Source organism: Mirounga leonina, unplaced genomic scaffold (assembly GCF_011800145.1).
Source record: "Mirounga leonina isolate KUSES-001 unplaced genomic scaffold, KU_Mleo_1.0 Mir_176, whole genome shotgun sequence".
Lineage (NCBI taxonomy): Eukaryota > Metazoa > Chordata > Mammalia > Carnivora > Phocidae > Mirounga > Mirounga leonina.
Genome location: NW_023270454.1, coordinates 25,177,193 through 25,198,035, shown reverse-complemented (window position 1 = coordinate 25,198,035; position 20,843 = coordinate 25,177,193). Strand labels below are relative to the sequence as shown.

The window sequence follows — 20,843 nt, the reverse complement described above, 5'->3', positions numbered from 1 at the left end:
AGCAGTATTCTTAAAATTTTTCTCACCTTAAAATTTACATAATATGATAAATGTCAGATATGATCAAACATATTGTTTCATCCTGTAAAATCTTCACTAGTGAATGTAAAATCCAGTCAAATTAACTTATTTTTCAAAAGAAAACCCTGTGAAGAATTTTTGAGTGGGTGTCTGAAAGGTGATAAGTCTAAATTGTATTTTTTAAAAAGTATTTCAACTTTACGTAGATATAATTAAACAGAAGGTTGTTGGTTTGCCACACATGATGACACTTCTCTGGGAATGTATTCCATTGCCCAATATTTTCACTTAATTTGTCTTATATCTAAATTCGTATTATCTGACCCAAATTTGTTTCTCCTTCATGGTTTTCCTATGTCTATCAATGATGTCTTATATGAGACTGCTCATGTTTGTCTCTTTTTATTATGTCTCATATTTATTCAGTTGCATTTCATGTCTGGTTCCTTAATATGCCCTGTTTCATAATATATGCTTTTGATTTAATTGTCTTGTATTAAGACCTTTTCTCATTCCAACGCCCTGCCTCACTATTGCTTCACTTTTGTCCCTGCTTATAACAAATCTACTATTTGATGTTAGAGTTTTTGTGTTTGTTTGTTTTTGTTTTTGTGCAGTTACCTCATAATTTCATCCTGGTGTTTCTTTTCTTCTTCTCTCTCTTTTTTTTTTTTTAAGATTTTATTTAAGACACAGAGAGAGAAAGAGTACAAGTGGGGGGAGGCAGAGGAAAGGGCAGAGGGAGAGAGAGAAGCAGAATCCCTGCTGAATATGGAGCCCTAGGCAGGGCTTGATCCCAGGACCCTGATATCATGACCTGAGCCGATCAGACCCTTACCAACTGAGCCACCCAGGTGCCCCATCCTGGTTTTTCTAAACTTTCAGTTTTTGCACATACCCACATTATTGATGAGATCATTATTTGCAATACAATTTATAGTTTATATAAAAAGACAAACAAAATGCCTTTCCTTGATTGATCTCACTTTACTTGTCCTCTACCCTGTCAGATCAACTTTCAAAATAATGCAGAACACCAGACTATGTTGGAAGCACTGGGAGGAAAGACAAAACAAAACATCAGTATGCACATTAAAACATTGACTGGACTCTCAAGGGTTAAAATTTAAGAGGTTTATTCTCCTTTTATCAAGCAGTGTCTACAGACAGAGCATCCACATGGTGTAAGCTACCAAAGTAGGATGTATGAGACGGACTTACATTAAATCATTAGACATTTTATATGGTTCATGTTCACAAGGGAGAAAATTGCTAAAAAGGAAAGCAGGTAAGTAGAAACAGAAGCTGATTTTTGTTGTTTATTAAATCTACCTCCCATAATGTTTCCTTAAGCTAAGAAGAAATCTACTGTATCACACGGCTCAGGATGCTATATATACATAAGATATTACACACTATAAAATTTCAGGTTTCTAAGTGGTTTTATACAATTTAAACTTGAGTAAAATTTATATTTAAAAAAGACCTTATTGGATCACCTTCAGTAAACGGAGGTCATTTCAACAGCCCATTAGCATTTTTAGCAACAATTAAAAAAAATAAGTAAAAAGATTCTCCAAACATGTAAGCTATTAGTTTAAGCTTAGATAATTATCTGCTTATTTCAATAAACCAACTCTCTGGTTTTAATCCAATTCTACTAGCCTTTTATTTGCCCTTTAAAAAAAAAGAAGCAGTAATTTTTACTTCTATACAGTGTCTCAAATAAGAGAATTAGTTAGGTTTCAAACCACAACACAGTTAATGAGAGGGTCATTTAAAGATTATGCAGGAGTTAAGCAGAAGTCATTTAGGAAAGTTCTTAAGAAATGAAGTTCTTTGATGTGTTATATTTAAATTGCCACGGCAAGAATAAAGTATGTCTTTACTCACCACTGTGGAGTTATCCCTTATTCCCAGTTTCTGCTACTAATTCTCCTAAACCACTAATACTCATCAGTTCTCTAGCCAGTATTTTCTCTCTGGTGTTAATTTCCCTATATGCAGTTTACACTAAGTAGACACAAATGATATTTCTTTTTTAAAACTGAAAGTTCCTGCTGATTCAACACTGGACTACATGAAAAGAAAGAAATCCGTTCTGCTAGTAATAAACATTTGTAAGCAGTTGACATCCGAGACAAACTTGCATTAAAAATACAATGCACTCCAAAGACTAAAAGCAAAATGAGTAGAAAATACATTGCAAACATTTTTCCATAATTATTTTCCTCCCTTCCTCCCCATTTTCCATAGCATGCTGCAGACCATACAGTTAAGTATCAAATAGAGTTTGTCACCTGTATACAACCTAAGGCCAACTCATGCCTTCAAATGACATATCGTTGAGGTTTAAACCAATGCTAAAGACAGGATTTGGTGCAAGACATGTTAAACTTTTCTAATGACAAAAGATTTAGAGTTATGAGGGTGCTCAATATGCAGCGTTTAGCATACCTTTTCCTCTTGTGACATTCCCTTCAAGGCACAAAAGATTATAAACAGTGGATGGGACAGAATATTTTGAAGTAAGAATTTTAAAGTTCCACAATACTTTTTTATTTCTAGTTTAAGCATACCAAAAGACAGAGGAAAATATAAGAGATAAGCCAACCCCAAAATGAAATGGTGCTTAAAGTCATCTGAAATTCCCTGCAGTTATTTTTTCTGTATTTAAATTTCTATTTTATTGGCTTAAAATGTAATTATAGATTAGATTCCTGTGATTGATGTAGTTTCTTAATTAACGTTGTGTTAAATATTTCTAATCAACCAATATTACTAATTGTGTACATCTTTGCAAAAAAAAAAAAATCTATTTTATTTGGGCCAACCAAATAACTTACGCTTGACTAGGGTATAATCTTGAAAAGTTAAGCTGTAAATTTAAACAATGGATTAAGTGCAATGTACTGGAAAACTCTTCATTCAATAATTATCTAATAGGGCTCCTAGGCGTCCCCAACCCAAATGACTGTATTTCCTTTCTCAACTTCAGTGATCTCACAGTTTAACTTATTAAGTCGTCCATCTAGTATAAAGAGAGAATCCTTGGAAGGTGTCATCAGGTATTGACCAAACAAGCCACTGTCCTGGATTTGCCTGTTCTTCTGGTTCCAAGGCCATTCTTCTGCCTTGAGTGGTTCCTTAAGACTCTTTATCATCTTAACCTTCCCAGAGGAGAGCTCCACAAAGAGCACATCAGTCTGTGTGCTTGAGCTACCATAGATGTTGTATTGGTGGGCTTCAGTAAAGGATGGCTGAAATGCCAGATCAGATATGTGCAGATTTGTGTGAATATCAAAAGCCTCCTGGATTTCTCCTCGGATGGTAATGTACTGGACCCTTACTAGGCCTTTCACATCATTAATGCTGACAAGATAGTGCCCATCTGGAGAGACATATGGAGTGCCTGTCACATCACTATTGAATCCAATGACCGAGTCGGTTACACCATCCACCATGAGCTGTGGTGGAATTGCCCCAGTGCCATCAGGTTTGCAGCCAATAAAGTAGTATCCTCCCAAGTGTGTATATGCCAATGACTGAGGAATGCACTTATAGTCCATCAAGTTAATCGTCTTGATGTATGACATGGTTTCAAGATCAATTTTCTGTAGCGCAGCTTCATCTTTATGAAGAATAAATCCAAACCTGAAAAGATGAAAACCAAAGTTAGACAGGAAACTACAGAGTGGTTCCCATACGAAAATGTATTGTGGGCAGGTGGGAAGGGCCGTCACTGATCTAGGCCCTAATTGTCAGGCTATGCTGTGATTTGTGTCACCATCATTTTGGATTAAACTTTAAATTGTGCTCCTCTCTCCTCCTTTCTCCTCCTTTCTCTAGGTCATTCTTACATTACAGCCAAACAATTGTAACTCATGGTATAGAAAACAAAATAATTAAAAGCAATACATCTAGTTAATTGGAACAACAGATTTTACTTTTACCATACATAAAAATGTAAACATTATTTTGTGTGTCTCGAATCCTTCTGATATTGAATAAGCTTGGTTTACTGCTCCTAAGGTCAACAACAACAACAACAAAAGACTTGAAATATATATCTATTTTACTTGCTTCATTTACTTCTTATTTTGTCTTATGACCATCAGAAAAGTCTGACACTCATTGCTACTTAGACAATTAACCACATCTTTCTCATTTTGATCTGCCTTATAGGACTACCTTAATAAATGCAGTTGTTTCTTTCTTTTTGTTTGTTTGTTTGTTTTGGGTTTTTTTGGTATGGAACTATTAAACTTCGATTTATTAGATTTTACGATTACCTTGATTAACTACTTTGTGACTTTAACACTTATTTTATTACAAGTTTGAAATACAGGTTACATTTTTCAACCTTGCCATGCTTATATCATCATTTTTAGTGCATTATATTGGTTATCTTCTATTGAACAATGATGAACCTTAAAGATTTATGATTTTTTCTGTTAAAGTTATTTTAAAAGTAAATATTTCTTATTTGTTTTGGTCGTCTCTTTAATTACTTCTGTGCTTTTCAAAGCATTTGTCCTGAATACTAGCTGCAAATTATTGTTAAGTCCCTGTGACAAGTATAAATATATTTAGAAACTATGACTTATAACACCAGTGGGCTCTTAGCAAATACAAGTAAGTTAGATAAGATAAAATGAAATGGAAACTAGTATACAAAATTATATCCAAAATGGATACTGGCCAATAAAATTTTGAAGGACTCTTACTTTTGTTTTTGTTAATAATATCGATTAAAACACATCCTAGTGTTTTCAAAGGCTCCATAAATATATATTAAAAAAACAGGGGTCTATTGTTATATTGAATGTGCTCATAAATGAAAAAAATAAAAATAAGATGACTTGTGGCACAGTAAAACAAACAAAAACTCTAAAGATAGCCAATTATGTTATTGTCACATTCACTTTCAATGTTAATTCTTACACAAAATTTTATTTATGTAAAAAATGACCATTTCCACACATAATATATAAATATAGTGCATTCAGGGTAACAGCTCCTTAAAAATAATATATGCTATAAGCATATAGGAAGCCCAAAAAATAAACTCATCTTTAATATTATAGAAAAGATAAGATGAATGTTCTCAAAAAATCAGCCTTTGTGTTGTAATTGTGGAAGGCAGCAGGTGCATCAGCACAAATATTTTACTGAAATAGATGTAAAGTTGTAACTTCTTCTGTGTTATTACATTACATATAGTTGGGAAACCGTGTTATAATTTTAGCTATCTTTGAACATTTGTGAAGAGACTATTTGTTGTATTTAGAGAGATTACATCTATACAAAAGAAAAACTACAATGTATACCTACTCTTTTTTTTTTTTAAGATTTTATTTATTTATTCATGAGAGACAGAGAGAGAGAGAGAGGCAGAGGGAGAAGCAGGCTCCCAAGGAGCAGGGAGCCCGATGTGGGACTCGATCCCAGGACCCTGAGATCATGACCTGAGCCGAAGGCAGACGCTCAACCATCTGAGCCACCCAGGCGCCCTGTACACCTACTCTTTTAAAAAAAATTAAATATTGGGTGCCTGGGTGGCTCAGTTGGTTAAGCGACTGCCTTCGGCTCAGGTCATGATCCTGGAGTCCCAGGATCGAGTCCCGCATCGGGCTTCCTGCTCGGCAGGGAGTCTGCTTCTCCCTCTGACCCTCCCCCTCCCATGCTCTCTCTCTCTCTCTCTCTCTCTCTCTCTCTCAAATAAATAAATAACATCTTTAAAAAAAAAATAAATAAATAAATAAAATAAATAAATAAATTAAATATTTATTGAATAACTAATGAATACGAGGCACTGGGAATATATTGTAGATCAACATAACTCTCCCTACTTTCAATGAGTCTAGGCATTTTAGTAATAAAAATGGAAAACTTAGTGATTAATGCTTAATTATAGCATCCTGTTATACTATTACTTAATTTAGTAATTGTTGCTTTTTCTATTTACATGAGATGGAATAAAGTAATCATTTTGAAAATAATATTTCTGGTGTATTTCAGAATGACATTCTCCATTTCTGGCTTATTTCCTTGTTTTTTCTCTTTTCCTGGGTCCTTAATACCTGTGTTTGTGTCATTTCAGTAAACACAGCCCCCATCATACCTATTTAGGATAAAATTTTCATTTTGATTATAATAGTATGAAGAAGCATTCATACTATTACAAATCACTTCTAAGTGTTTCTATTAAAATATTAATGCCTAGCATAGGTTGTAAATACTATCTGAATATTAAAGAATACAAAAAAAAAAAAAGCCCTCAAACCAAAAACTGAGTCCCATTATTTTTTGTCAACTTCAAAAATATCGTAAAATCCTACATATCACACTCCACTCTCATACTTGTCTTAATAAATAATTAACTCTAATTACTATAAAGGATATTTTTCCATTAATGGACAATCATTAAAGATATGTAAGTGTGTGTATGATTGTATCTGGTATTATTTATGAAATTTTGAATAATGATGGAAGATACTCTCTTTTTTATGTTATGCATTGTACATGTTCCCAGAGACAAAAGCAGAAATATGCACATTTAATAAAAGCAATAAGCCAATCAAGTTTTGGCATTTTGGCTCCTCTCTTAACCTTGAGTCTTCCAGTCCCTTTGGGCAATGTTTTTTGAATGCTAATGAAGAAGAATGTGACAAGCTCTAAATACTCATGAACTATTTTAACTCTAATACTAAAGAATGCACTCAAGTTTTCTGTGATACAATCCAGCCTCTTTTGAAGGTAATTAAAATTTTAAGAAAGGGTCTGGTTAAAAATGCAAAAGCTCCATGTGGGGTGATAAAATCACATCTATTTTGGCATCCATGCTACGTGCTCCTTTAGGACTAGAGATCTAGCTACATAAGCAGATGCACGAGAATGCCTTCAATATTTCACTACTGATTTATTGGGTAGGAAGTAGTGTCTCTAATTCAAAATTTCCCCCAGTACAGATTGATATTCAAAAATCTCCCACTGTTCATTAGTCTATGATTAAGATTTACGAGGCTCTCAACTTTCATGCCTGCTTAGTATAATAAAATCCTGCCCTGGACTAGGCCTAACATAGTTTGTCTAATATTTGTCAGAATATGTATAGGAAGTTGCAGACTATAAGAGATGAGAGTTAAAACTTACTCTTGGAATCACTTCTTTTACTAGGAAATTAATAAGCTAGGAAAGTGTGACCTCTCTGTATGGTATTGTGTGGATTTGTTGTTGGATTTGGTGAGGAGAATCAGAGCAATGTTTTTCATTCACAAATTATTTTATTTTTCTGAAGTGTAATCGATCTAGTTCATTATGGAAGTTTTTAAGACGTTCAACTTTAATTACTGCTTTTGTACTTTAAGCAGTACAAAATCAGGTCCTGAAGTGATTCACCCAAGAGAACTTGTTTATGAAGTAAAGGTTTTCAACCCAGGCTGATTTAGTTTCAAGATCCCGTTTTTCGATATAATAGGTGACCTTATGCAAAGTCCTTGACTTCCATGAGTTTCAATTCCTTTGTTAGAAGGAAGAGGACAAAAGTACTACCTTGCTTGGAGGATAGAAGTTAAATGTGTGTTTGTTACCAGACAAACAGTAAATTCTCAATAAACAAAACTTGCTTATGCTTTATACCTGAAGGAACATCATTTTCCCATTATGAATCCAATATGATATTTCCTACGGGACAGCAGATTATTACAATTCGTAAATGGGAAGAACAAAAACAAATTATCAATTTTTCTGTGTAGCCACCATTCCCAGTTTTTTAAATAAGCACATCATGTTACTCAAATGTGGCAGGACTTTTCTCCTTGTGAATGCAGCAGATATCACACTTGTAATAGAAATTCACATTTTTATTTTGCTTTCACTTTTGCCATCGGGATCTATGGGGGGTACACCCCTTACCCAATCACCAAATCTCTCACATTGTTAGGAATGAAGGCAGTCTAGCTCACTCCATCTTCTTTAGAGGTGCTGCTTCAGTTCTCACTGAGGGCATGGGGCAGTGAGCCATGGTGTGCTGGGTGATTTGGACCTCTGCACAGATGATGGGATTTGAAATAGATACCTGTCTTACTCAAGAATTTTCACTAAAAGTAACAGAAAAATTTGAGGCAGACTTTAGGACATGGATATCTAAAGACATGGAGAATTGCAGTCAGAGTTATATCATGATGATTCAAGAGACTTGCAAAGGAAGTTATTTGGCAGAGAGGGGGAAAGAACAGGTATTTAGAGAGAAACGTGGTTGAAATACCATGAAGTCTAAAAAAGAGCTGTGCAAAGACCTCCATAACCCACAAGACAAGGCTACATTTCTTGCATCTGACTAATGATTGATTTCCCCATATCTCTTGCTCAGTTCCCAAATAGGTCTGGTCACAGAGATTCTTACAGAGAAATTCCCCAGTTATTTTCACCCCATAGCATCTGCCATGCTATTCCACCCAGATTCTGCTTTCTGAGATGCTACTGAAGGATTCCATAATGGCAATTAATAACCTGTATTAATTTGCCATGGTCAGTGCCAAGAGTGTTAATACTCCAAAGCTGGGAATGAAAGAACCTCATAACATTTGCAGAATAACAATTATTTTATTTCCTGAGTCTTAATATAGTACCACCCTTCCCCAGAGTCCTCATAGATTCTCACCTGAACAGCTCTCTTTACTGATGACTTTCAGTATTTAACCACTGAGATCAACCCCCAAACTACCAGCTGGGAAGTGTCCCTGATGCTCCTTCTCCATCCCTACATGATCTCTTTGCTCATACCCTATCTTCTACACCTCCCCAAATTTTAAAACAGGCATTTCGTGCATATCAGTGGATGCAAGTGGGAAGTAGTAAGTGCAGACTGGGTGTATTTGCCATCAGATGCTCTACCACTGAGCTACTCGCCCGCAGATTGGGTGTGTTTGAACATGGGATTAGTCAGACACTCTATCCTGTAATAAACACAACATTGCTGCAATTGGAGGGGGAGACGAACCATGAGAGACTATGGACTCTGAGAAACAAACTGAGTTCTAGAGGGGAGGGGGTGGGGGGATAGGTTAGCCTGGTGATGGGTATTAAGGAGGGCATGTACTGAATGGAGCACTGGGTGTTATGCGCAAACAATGAATCATGGAACACTACATCAAAAACTAATGATGTAATGTATGGTGATTAACATAACATAATAATAAATAAATAAATAAATAAATAAATAAATAAAACGAAAGCATTTTCCAAAACTTTCGTGATGTCTCAATAATAGAAACTATATTTTTTGAAATAAAATTCCAGAACAGAATAACTTCAACAGCCCTAAGGATTAGTTGTATTGGGATTTTACTTGTGAATATCAACACCCAAAACTTATGATCAAGTACTTTGTGCTTCATAATAATAGTGGGCAAGATTATTAAGACCTTGTTTTTCTAACTGGATTATAAGTATTTTGTTTTTCCAATTGGAAGGTAAGAGATGCCTAACAGAAAAGAAACTTAAATTATAACCTCCTCGCCATATAATTAATATATAAACTCACACATAGAATGTGCTGTTGAAATGACATCTTGCATTGTGTTACGGCTGACAGAGGGTTTTCATGGACGCAAAGCATAAATCTGACACAAGCCATCATTTATTAGTTTATGAATTCCTTTATAGTTAGTTGTTCTCTATTATCCCAGACTGACCCTTGTAAGAAAAGATTGAATGCTGTTCCTACACAAGTATCAGAGGATTTAGTTTTTATCTGAACTTCACATAAATAGCTCAGTAAAACATACCTGTTCATAAACAGTGGTCACATTCATATTCGGGGGATGGGAGGCACAGAGAAATAAAATTGACACATTTAGTAAAGATTTACAACCAGAGCAAGGACAGTTTCTGAATAGACCTAATGCTTAGATGTGTTTGAGAGATGATACTACTTTGAAGTTTTCTGTTTTCAAAACGTAGGTTGGAAAAGCTAAAATGAGCCACAGGATGCCTCCTACCTGTCTTTTATAAATATATTACAGAAATTCTATATTAAAGATTTTAACATTACTTCCCCTACTTTCAGTTTTAGAAATTTTTTCTTTAAAAGGTAGAATGTGTTTCTGAATACTAAATTTTCTGTTTTCCTCCTTCTCTGGTATCCTATTGTTCGGATCTGTAGGCTGTTTGATTCTTCTAGGCGAAATTGAAACATAAATGCATAATTTCATTATAGGATATTCGAGATATCTAATTGCTTGACAGAATTAATACAGTATTAAAGGTATACCACTTCTAGTGGCCAGGACATACAGAAAAAAAAAGTATTTATTAAGAATTCTGTGCACACCATATATACTGCAGACCATATTTCAAAAACCAAAGTCCTCCACCTCTTTTTGAAGAGCTTAAGAGCTTAGGAGAAAAAAACAAAAACAAAAACAAAAACCTGACAACTATGCTTTCAGATGGCATTTTAAAAGATTGGTTGCTCTTCTTAACTTGGTTTTGGAAAAACACATGAAAATCTGAAAATAGGAACCTCTTATATCTTACCCATTTTTTCTGATTTGGGTGTGTTTTATGCAGGAGTTGACAATGGAGCAGGGATGACATCGTGGAAATGGAGATAGTAATTAGAAGAATGGGAAATAATTTGTGAGCGCAGAGGTACAAAAGGAAGGTAAAACAAGGCAAGAACAAAATCTGTGAATCAAAAAATACACTACCAAAATGTCCATCGCATACCTGCAAGACAGAAATGATGGGTGAAAAAAAAAAAAAAATTCAATAAGGAACTAGGTCTGTCATGAGTTGGGTTCTAGACACCATGTGACCAGATTCAGTATTATTCACAAGCTGCTATGTTCAGTACACTTTGTACAACCTTATGAAGGAAATAGAGAGGAAATGCATGGCTCCTATCCTTAATGTAATTATAGTCAAGCAGTGGGGCGCTTGTAATTGGATACCCTGACTTTCAAAAAGTGTTTAGGGAGCCTCCTCAAAGATGAGAGAGGGATGGGTGTAGCTAAGTCCCTGTTTCAGCTACTAATTTACATTTCAGTTATGCTAGGCTTTCATGTGAAGAGAGAGTTTATATTAGTCTGGATCCCAGAAGGAAAGGAATAAATTCCAATTAGAGTAAGTCAAGGAGGGTGCAATAAAGACTGTTTACAGTGAAACAGAAACTGGTCACAAGAGATAGTGCAGTAATATGGGGAGAGTATCAACAAGGCTGTTGTCACTGCTCTATCTGGGTAGGAGGGAGTTATGTGGAGGGTGTGTCTTGTGATGTTCTGTCACCTATGATCTAAAGAAACATCTGGTCACCTACAAAACAGCAGACATAGGGGAGAGGGGGGAATTGAGGGTGGGAAGGTGGGGGGGATTATACACTCTGGTCTCATGCTCCTTCTTTGTGCAATCTCCCGTCAGGCTTTTCACCGGCCTAACCAACCAGAAGCCATATTAGCCAGCCTTCTGGGATAGAAAGCAGGGAGAGAAGGGTGGAGTGTATACCTGGGGCTAGAAATGCCAGACAGCATCCACAGATTTCCTTGGCCAAAGAGTCCTGAAAAACTGAATTCTAGTGAATATACAGAGCTACATGGAGTGAGGGTTGTGACATTTTTGTTAGTTCCTAATTGGGATCATTTGACAATTGATAAAGAAAAATTGTGTAACTTTCCAAGCTGGGAGAAGGCATTCTTGATTTTTTTCCCCCTGAAATAAATGCCTCTTTTGATAGCATTTTCTTACTTCTGGTAAAGTTTTAGAAACTGTCTCTTACCTTTACTTACTGATAAAATATTTTTAATAATTGCTATGTACTAAATGTTTGTACCCCCCCCACCACCAAATTCATGTGTTGAAGTTCTAATCCCCATTATGATGGTGTTTGGAGGTGGGGCCTTTGGGAAGAAATTAGGTTATGAAGGCGAGCCTTCATGGATTAGATTAGTGCCCTTAAAAGAAGAGACATAAGAGATATGATCTCTCTCTCTCTCTCTCTCTCTCTCTCTCTCTCTCTGCCATGTGAGGACAGAGCAAGATGATGTTAGTCGGCAAAATAGAAAGAGGGCTCTCTCTAGAACCTAAACATGTTGACATCCTGATCTCTGACTTCCTAGCTTCCAGAAGTATGATAAATACATTTCTGTTGTTTAAGCCATCCTGTCTGTGATATTTTGTTAAAGCACCCCGAACTGACTAAAACATCATTGGTACTAGAAGTGAGGTGCTGCTACAACAAATGTCTAAAAGTGTGGATGAGGCTTTGGAACTGGGTAAGGCACAGAGGCTTGAGGCGTTTTGAGGTGCATGCTAGAAAAACCCATTATTGCTGGGTTAGGACCAATAAAGGCCATCCTGGTGAGAGCTCAGAAATGAAAGAGGAGAGCTGGAGAGGAAGCCTTTCTCTTCTTAGAGAATACATAAATAATCATGAACAGAATGTAGAAATATGGCTGGTAAAGGCCATTCTGATGAGGTCTCAGATAGCAATGGGGGATGTATTATTAGAAACTGGAGGAAAGTCATTTCCTTACTATAAAGCAACAGAGAATTTAGTTAAACTGTGTTAGTGTTCTAGTGTTTTGTGGAAAGTAGAACTTGAGAATGATGAAATTGGATATTCAGCTGAGACGATTTATAAGGAAAGTGTTAAAGAAATGATTTGGTTCTTCCTGATCATTTATGGTAAAATGGAAGCAGAAAGAAATAGATTGAAGGAGGAATTGTTAAACAAAAGGACCCAGAACATAAAGATTTGGAAAAATCTTGGCCTGTCTATAATACAAAAGGAAAAAAAAAAAAAAATGGGAACGCATGTTCAGAAAAGAGCATTAACGGTGTGGAAGACCAGCCGTGTGATAAGGATATTAGCATGTTGTGAACCACAGAACTAATCAGCTACCCAGGAGGGAGATTGCCAGTTTGAACTGAAGGAGATGGAGACAGGCTGAAATGAAGGAAGGTTGTTGGACTTCTTGAATTTTATAGGATAAGACTACCCAGCTCTTTATCTGTGAACGGCATTATTCTTCAAGATAAAGGAAAAATGACTCCAAAGGTGATTCAGGATCATTAGGGTGACTGTCTCAGTTTGAAAAGGGCTGGGACATCACCCAGAACCTTGGAAATGAAACCCTCACTGTGCACCACTTCAGTGGGGCCAGAAGTCAGAACTCTAAGTCAATGAGGATTATTCTCAAGCCTTAACGTCTCATGGAGTTTGCTTTGCTAGATCTTAGACTTGTTTGGGACTCATCACCTCCTCTCTTATTTCTCCCTTTTGAAATAGAATGTGTATCCTCTGCCTGACCCACCGTTTTATTTTGGAAGCACATAACATATTTGATTTCATAAGTTCACAGCTAGAGAGGAATTTTGCCTCAGTGTGAATCAAACCTGAGTCTTTCCCATATCTAATTTAGATGACATTTAGGTAAGACTTTGGACTTTAAACTTTAGAATTGATGCTGGAACAAGTTAAGACCTTTGGGACTACTGGGATAAAATGAATGCTTTTTTCATGTAAGAAAGATATGAATTTTGAGGGACCAGTGGTGGAATCCTATGACTGAATTGTGTCTCCCCCACACCTCAAATTCTTATGTTGAAGGCGTAATTCCCAATGTGATGTTATTTGGAGGTGGAAATTTGGGAAGGAAATTAGGTCATGAGGGTAGAGCCCTTCTGAATGGGAATGGTGCCCTTGAAAGAAGAGATGCGAAGATACGAACTCTCTCTCTCTTTCTCTCTCTCTCTGCCATGGGAGGACACAGCTTAAGGCAGCTATCAGGCGTAAACCAGGAAAAGGGCTCTCACCAGAACCCAAACATGTCGGTACCCTGTTCTCTGACTTCTCAACCTCTAGAACTGTGAGAAACCTCTGTTGTTTAAACCACCCAGTCCATGGTCTTTTGTTAATAAGACTGTTGAATCACAGACCTGTACCTCTGAAACAAATAATACATTATATGTTAAAAAAAAAGAAGAAGAAGAAGAAGAAGAAGACAGTAGGAAGAGAGAAATGAAGGGGGGGAAATCAGAGGGGGAGACCAACCATGAGAGACTATGGACTCTGAGAAACAAACTGAGGGTTCTAGAGGGCAGGGGGGTAGGGGGATGGGTTAGCCTGGTGATGGGTATTAAAGAGGGCACGTACTGAATGGAGCACTGGGTGTTACACGCAAACAATGAATCATGAAACACTACATCAAAAACTAATGATGTAATGTATGGTGATTAACATAACATAATAAAAAAATTAGCAAAACTAAGTTAGAAATCATGTGGTAAAAGTTATGCACATGATTAATACCAGTGGTTATTTTATTATTTCCCCATTACTTTTACATTTTCTTCAGGTAAGAGCAAAGCTGCGTAATTGTTACTTAACAGACTAGGGGTTTGCAATATACCTTTAGAAATTTATCTGGATTTGGTAATTTTCTTTTACTTTTATTAATCTGTGTGTGTTCTCAGGTATGCAAGAGTAAGGGAAAGGGAAGAATTTTATTTTGTTTGCATTTTTCACTCATACAAATGACAATATGGTATATATCTCATATTGTGTCTTTTTTTCTTTCAACACTACATTTTAAAGATATTATTCATGTTGCTCTGTGCATATTTACTATACTGCTTTATAGCCATTCATTGGAAATCTATAGTATGATCTGCCATATTTTACTTAATCACCTCCTTAATATGTGTACTCATGTGGCTTCATTAAGCTGGTGGGTTTGCTGGTGGCTGAGTTCAGCAAGGAAGCCTGGGATGGGTGAGCCTTTCTCTCTCCATGTGGTTTTCTCTCCTCAAGGACGCTCACAAGACTTCCTTCAAAGGTGACTGCAATGTTCTAATAGGGAATGCTCTTGTCAAGTCTCTGCTTGACTCATGTTTGCTTATGTTCCATGGACATAAAGAAATCACATGCCTTTTACATCAAAACATTCAAAACTTCATAAACAATTAGGTGAATTAAGTTAAAACCAAAAAGAACATGATATCTGTTTTTACCACTCTCTTGGTAACAACAATAAAGTGTGTTTAAATCCAACACTGGTAAAGATGTGATCAAATTTGTTCTCTCACATACTATTGGTGGAAGCATCGTTATTTTAGGCTTTTTGGAGAGTAATTTGATATTACCTCTTAAAATATGACTCTACTTTAATAAAGCAATGACACCTCTCAGCATCTCCTCTTAATAAATGCTCATAAATGACCACAAAGTAGCATGCTCAAGGATATTCACTGCAGCACTAGTTGCAATAAGGAAATTCAGAAATAATTTAAATGTCAAACAGTAGAGGAATGCTTAAATACACTATGAAGTATCCACCAAATGAAATCTCATACTGCAGCTATAAAAATGATAGGTTATTAGTAATGACATAGTGGTATCTCCAAAACAGTTAATTTTTAAAGAAGTACATACCAGATTTAAAAGAATACTATATATTTTAATGCATTTATATGCAATTGCTAGAAGAAATGGACTGGAAGGTTATTCAACAATATGTCTAGTCTTCTAAAAAGAAAAGTGCTGGGTGCTTATAAAAGGAGACTTGTACTTACTACTATATTAAATTTCTTTATGGTTTCAATACAGCATATATGCATCAAAATATATACAGAAAACATGCAGCCCCATTATTTTTCAACTAAATAAAATTAGAGCAGTGAGACATCATGTTCATTTCACAAATTAGGAATATATAATGTTAAAGTGTTCAATGAAATTGCCACTAATATTGTTATTAACAGTGTAACTTGCATGTAGAAAATAATTAATAATTAGAATCAAGGATCTTTCACATATTTTTACACTTTTTAGCAATAATTCACTTTCCAATTGACTATCCTGAGAGAACAATAATAATGAATATATCTTTATGTATAAATATATTCACAATGTTATTATGCATAATAGGAAAGATATGTAAACAACCCAAAAGCCCGTACATAAGTGAATATGTAAATGGTGATGCAGACACTTAATGAAATAGAATACACATGTTCAAGATATAAAACACTAATTTAGGATTAATATCTATTCAGTAAAAGTTATATGAAAAGAGCACAATATTATATGAATGCTACTATTAAACCACTAAAATAAAATAAACAAAGCCCATGAATGCACTGACGATAACATGCCCAAGTTTAGAAACTGAAGTAAACTCATTTTTTTTAAGTTTGCAATCTTTGTTCAATGAGCATAGTCTATTTTTGTAATAAGAAATATATTATATATTTCTATATATATATATATATATATTTTTTTTAAGATTTTATTTATTTATTTGAGAGAGAGAATGAGATAGAAAGAGAGAGCATGAGAGGGGGAAGATCAGAGAGAGAAACAGACTCCCTGCCGAGCAGGGAGCCCGATGTGGGACTCGATCCCGGGACTCCAGAATCATGACCTGAGCCGAAGGCAGTCGCTTAACCAACTGAGTCACCCATGCGCCCTATATTGCTATATATTAATAGAAATAAAACAATATGTATGAAGTCTGGATAAAAAGCTCAGGTAGTCCTCATGATAATTCTCATTATTTCATTCTTAAATATGCATTTACTAAGTTTCTAAACAAAGTACAGACCACAAACTCACCATTATATATAGTTAATTAATCCTCAACAAAAGAGGCAAGAATATCCAATGGGAAAAAGAGAGTTTCTTCAACAAATGGTGTTGGGAAGACTGGACAGCTACATGCAAAAGAATGAAACGGACCACTTTCTTACACCATACACAGAAATAAACACAAAATGCACTAAGGACCTAAATGTGAGCCCTGAAACTATAGAAATCCTAGAAGAGAGCACAGGCAGTAATTTCTCTGACATAGGCCATAGCAATATCTTTCTAGATATGTCTCTTGAGGCAAGAGAAACAAAAGCAAAAATAAACTTTTGTGACTGCATCAAATAGAAAGCTTCTGTACAGGAAAAGCAACAACCAACAAAACTAAAAGACAACCTACTGAATGGGACAAGATGTTTGCAAATGACATATCTGGTAAAAGATTAGTATCCAAAACATATAAAGAACTTATACAACTCAAGAGCAAAAAACCAAATAATCCAATTAAAAATGGGCAGAAGACATGAACAGACATCTCTCCAAAGAAGACATCCAGATAGCCAACAGACACATGAAAAGATGCTCAACATCACTTGTCATCATCAAGGAAATGCAAATCAAAACTACAATGAGATATCAACTCACACCTGTCAGAATGGCTAAAATCTCAAGAAACAACAAGTGTTGGTGAGGATATGGAGAAAAAGGAACCCTCTTACACTGTTGATAGGAATGCAAACTGGGGCAGTCACTGTGGAAGATAGTATGGAGGTTCCACACAAAGTTAAAAATAGAACTACACTACAGTTCAGTAATTGCCCTACCAGGAATTTACCCAAAGAATACATAAAACATGAATTTGAAGGGGATATATGCACTCCTGTGTTTATTGAAGTATTATGTACAATAACCAAACTATGGAAGCAACAAAAGTGTCCATCAATAGATGAGTGGATAAAGAAGATGTGGAATATACAATGGAATATGATTCAGACATAAAAAAGAATGAAATCTTGCCATTTGCAACAACATGAATAGATCTAGAGAGTATAAGGCTATACAAAGTCAGTCAGAGAAAGACAAATACAGTTTCACTTATATGTGGAATTTAAGAAACAAAACAAATGAACAAAGAAAAAAAAGAGAGAGACAAACCAAAAAATGGACTCTTAACTACAGAGAACAAACAGATGGTTACCAGAGGGGATGTGGGTGGGGGATGGGTGAAATAGGTGATGAGGATTAAGAGTACACTAATCTTGGTGAGTGCTGAGTAATACATGGAACTGTTGGATTACTCTATTGTACACTTGAAACTGATATAACACTGTATGTCAACTACACTAGAATTAAAATAATAATAGACTGTGCTTCATGCTTCACTAAAAATTCATCTATGTCAAGACTTATCTGCAAAGAAATACAGACATACTGAAACAAATTCTGAAAATACCAGAGTATGTTTTGATGTTAAATTAAATGAAAAACATGTTCAAATGCAAAGAATACCTGTACTGAATCACACAAGGAGATAATGGAACAATAAATTCATAGTATAAATAATGACATAGTAGCTGAATATCAGAAGATCAATGGGAGATGTTATGATCTATAATAATAACAAAGAATTTGCATGGTAGAATGAAACTAAAAGTTTGTTTGAAGAAAATGCTTGTAGCTGTGATCTTAACAGAAGATAAAGCAGAAAACAACTGAATGGAAAAATTGGAAACAGGAAAGCATTCTCCTCTCAAGACATCATTCCACAATGTTAATCAGGGGTTATTTTTTATATTTCTCTAAACTATTCTGTCTTTGAAAATCTACTTTGAAATTCAACCTGGCATAGCTATATGTTTTTTACAACTTCTATATTCAAAATAGTACCTTTGATAATCATCTTTACTTACATTTCAATAATACCAAAAGGTTTTTCATTTTTAAATCTATTATATGTAATTTGGTGACCGAACATCAGAATTTTAAAACTGAATGTGATTTTATTGCAAATCTCTGAAAAGACATATTTATTTCAGAGATTGAACCAAGCATACATACTAGAGGAGTGAGGACAAACAGGTCTGAAGTAGTTGAATTTGTATAACTCCTTCATCAATTCTGCTTGAAAATTCAATCTTATTAACTTTAGCAGCCTTTCTCTGATGACTTCTTTTAATTGGCACAATGATGCTACAGAGAAACATGTAGTGAAGTTTTATGAGGAAGAAAGTAGAAATAGAAAAACCTCAGTGTGCCTGATACTTATGTTGTAAGTCTGCCCCAAAACTATAATTTTGTTGGTTTTATTTCCATGTGTACAATGGTGATTATGCTAGTTACTTCCCAGAATACTAAAAGAATAAATTAGTTGTAAGAATATCAGTGTTTTAAGTCATGAAATTCCTACGCAGGAGGCAATGTACATATAACTAGAATGTTGCTGCCTTTTAGAAAAATTAACTAATGCCAATTAATTTAGAGTTCAATAATGATGTATATTTTTTCTGATTTTACTACATTGTATTTCAATTTATTATAATTTTGATTTTCTCTTACTTTTCAATCAGTCATAGGATTTTCAAAAGTAACTTTTTCATATCTCTATATAACCATCAGTCAATTAAAAGTAGGTTAAAAGCACAAAGGAGCTATTCCTGAAAGGAGCTGGGTATAGCTAACATTTCTGATGACAGCCTGACAGAAAGGGAAGTGAAACACACACAACACAATATTTCAACAAAAACAAAAAATTTAGGACATTTTGGGCAAAATGATCAATGTATTTTAGAAGCATTTCAAATGAAAATTATTGTTTTAAACAATAGCCTGAATTATCACTAATAATCTGTATTACTGATAATATGATTATTTGGCTCTTAGACTGACTCCTCCCTTGAAGAATCTACATAACTGAGATTTACCTTATAGCACTTAAAATATCAGGAATTGAGCAATACATTTGGAGACAGTGTCACATTGTGTTTATTGTTTTCTGAATGTATTCCTAGTATCTATGGATTATTTAATTTCTTTTGTTTTGAGCGGTAGATTTAGTAAGATTTGTTTCTGTGAAGAAAAGATTGGGAGCTCTGTTTGGCTCTATTCCTATAATCTTTTTCTCCTTGTGTTGGGTTTGTGTATACTGCACACTCCCCCTTTTATGTTAGATTCTTGGACTGAGCCTAATGTGATATTTTCTTCTTAACAGTCAATATCTCCTTTAGAGACTTCTGATGATGTAGAATCAAATCCCCCTTATGCCATCCAATACACCATTTAGGTACAAAATCAAAATCATAATTTGTACTTCCCAGGAGTATTAATAATTAACAAATGTAAATGACAATCAAAATATTGAATCAATGTGACAACAGCTCTAAACGCTTCAACATCATAAAAAGTACTATTGTCAATTCTTTCTTTAGAATTTCCTGGTTTTTGAGCTTGATGAGAAGTAGGTTTTCTTGCTGTTTTCACAAAACTAACACAATTTATTTTTGTATGAAAAACAAGAAGAAATCTTGAGAAGTCAACAAATTTGAGGAAGTTTTTAAAAATTTAAAGACCTACTAATTATTGCAGAATATATGATCTAGTTTACTGACTCTGAAATGTATCAGAAGTGGATTATTTTCTTGCATTTTTTTACAGTATCTTATCTGAAATTTTTTATTTCAAAGAAAAATCTCAAAATGATAACCAAACATTGCACTTTAAGAACTAAAAAAGAAAGAGCAAACTAAATCTAAAACCAACAGAAGGAAATAATAACAATGAGAGGTGGAGATATAGAGAATATGAAAACAACATTCTATTGTTCAATAAAATAATATTTAACAATAAAAAAGTTGATTCTTTGAAAAGTATAAAAAGTGACAAATATTTTAGTAAACTAACAAAAAGAAAAGAATCAGAATCTAAATCAGTAATGAAAGTGGGATGTTACTACTGACATTACAGGACTAAAAATGATTAAAAGAGAATACTATGAACAATTATAGGTCAACAAATTAGATAACATAGATAAAGTAGATAACATGGATAAATTCCCAAAAAACACAAGCCTCCAAAACTCACCCGGGTACCCTGGTCAAATATGAAGGAAGAAAGAGAAAAGAAAAAAGAAAGAAAGAAAGAAAGAAAGGAAGAAAGGAAGGAAGGAAGGAAGGAAGAAGAAAGAAAGAAAGGAAGGAAGGAAGGAAGGAAGGAAGGAAGGAAGGAAGGAAGGAAG

General features: G+C 34.8%; 1 protein-coding gene across 3 annotated transcripts in view; it reads right to left on the bottom strand.

Moving 5' to 3' along the window:
* Positions 1 to 2,822: 2,822 nt before the first annotated feature.
* FSTL5 (follistatin like 5) overlaps positions 2,823 to 20,843 on the bottom strand; it is a 684,607-nt gene continuing 666,586 nt past the window's right edge. For 2 of the 3 annotated variants that reach the window (XM_035022792.1, XM_035022794.1), the window contains exon 15: positions 2,823 to 3,675. In XM_035022792.1, coding sequence (XP_034878683.1) covers positions 2,973 to 3,675 — 703 coding nt within the window. In that variant the 3' untranslated portion in view covers positions 2,823 to 2,972. The remainder of the gene's footprint in view (positions 3,676 to 20,843) is intronic. The other variant, XM_035022795.1, reaches the window with a different exon arrangement.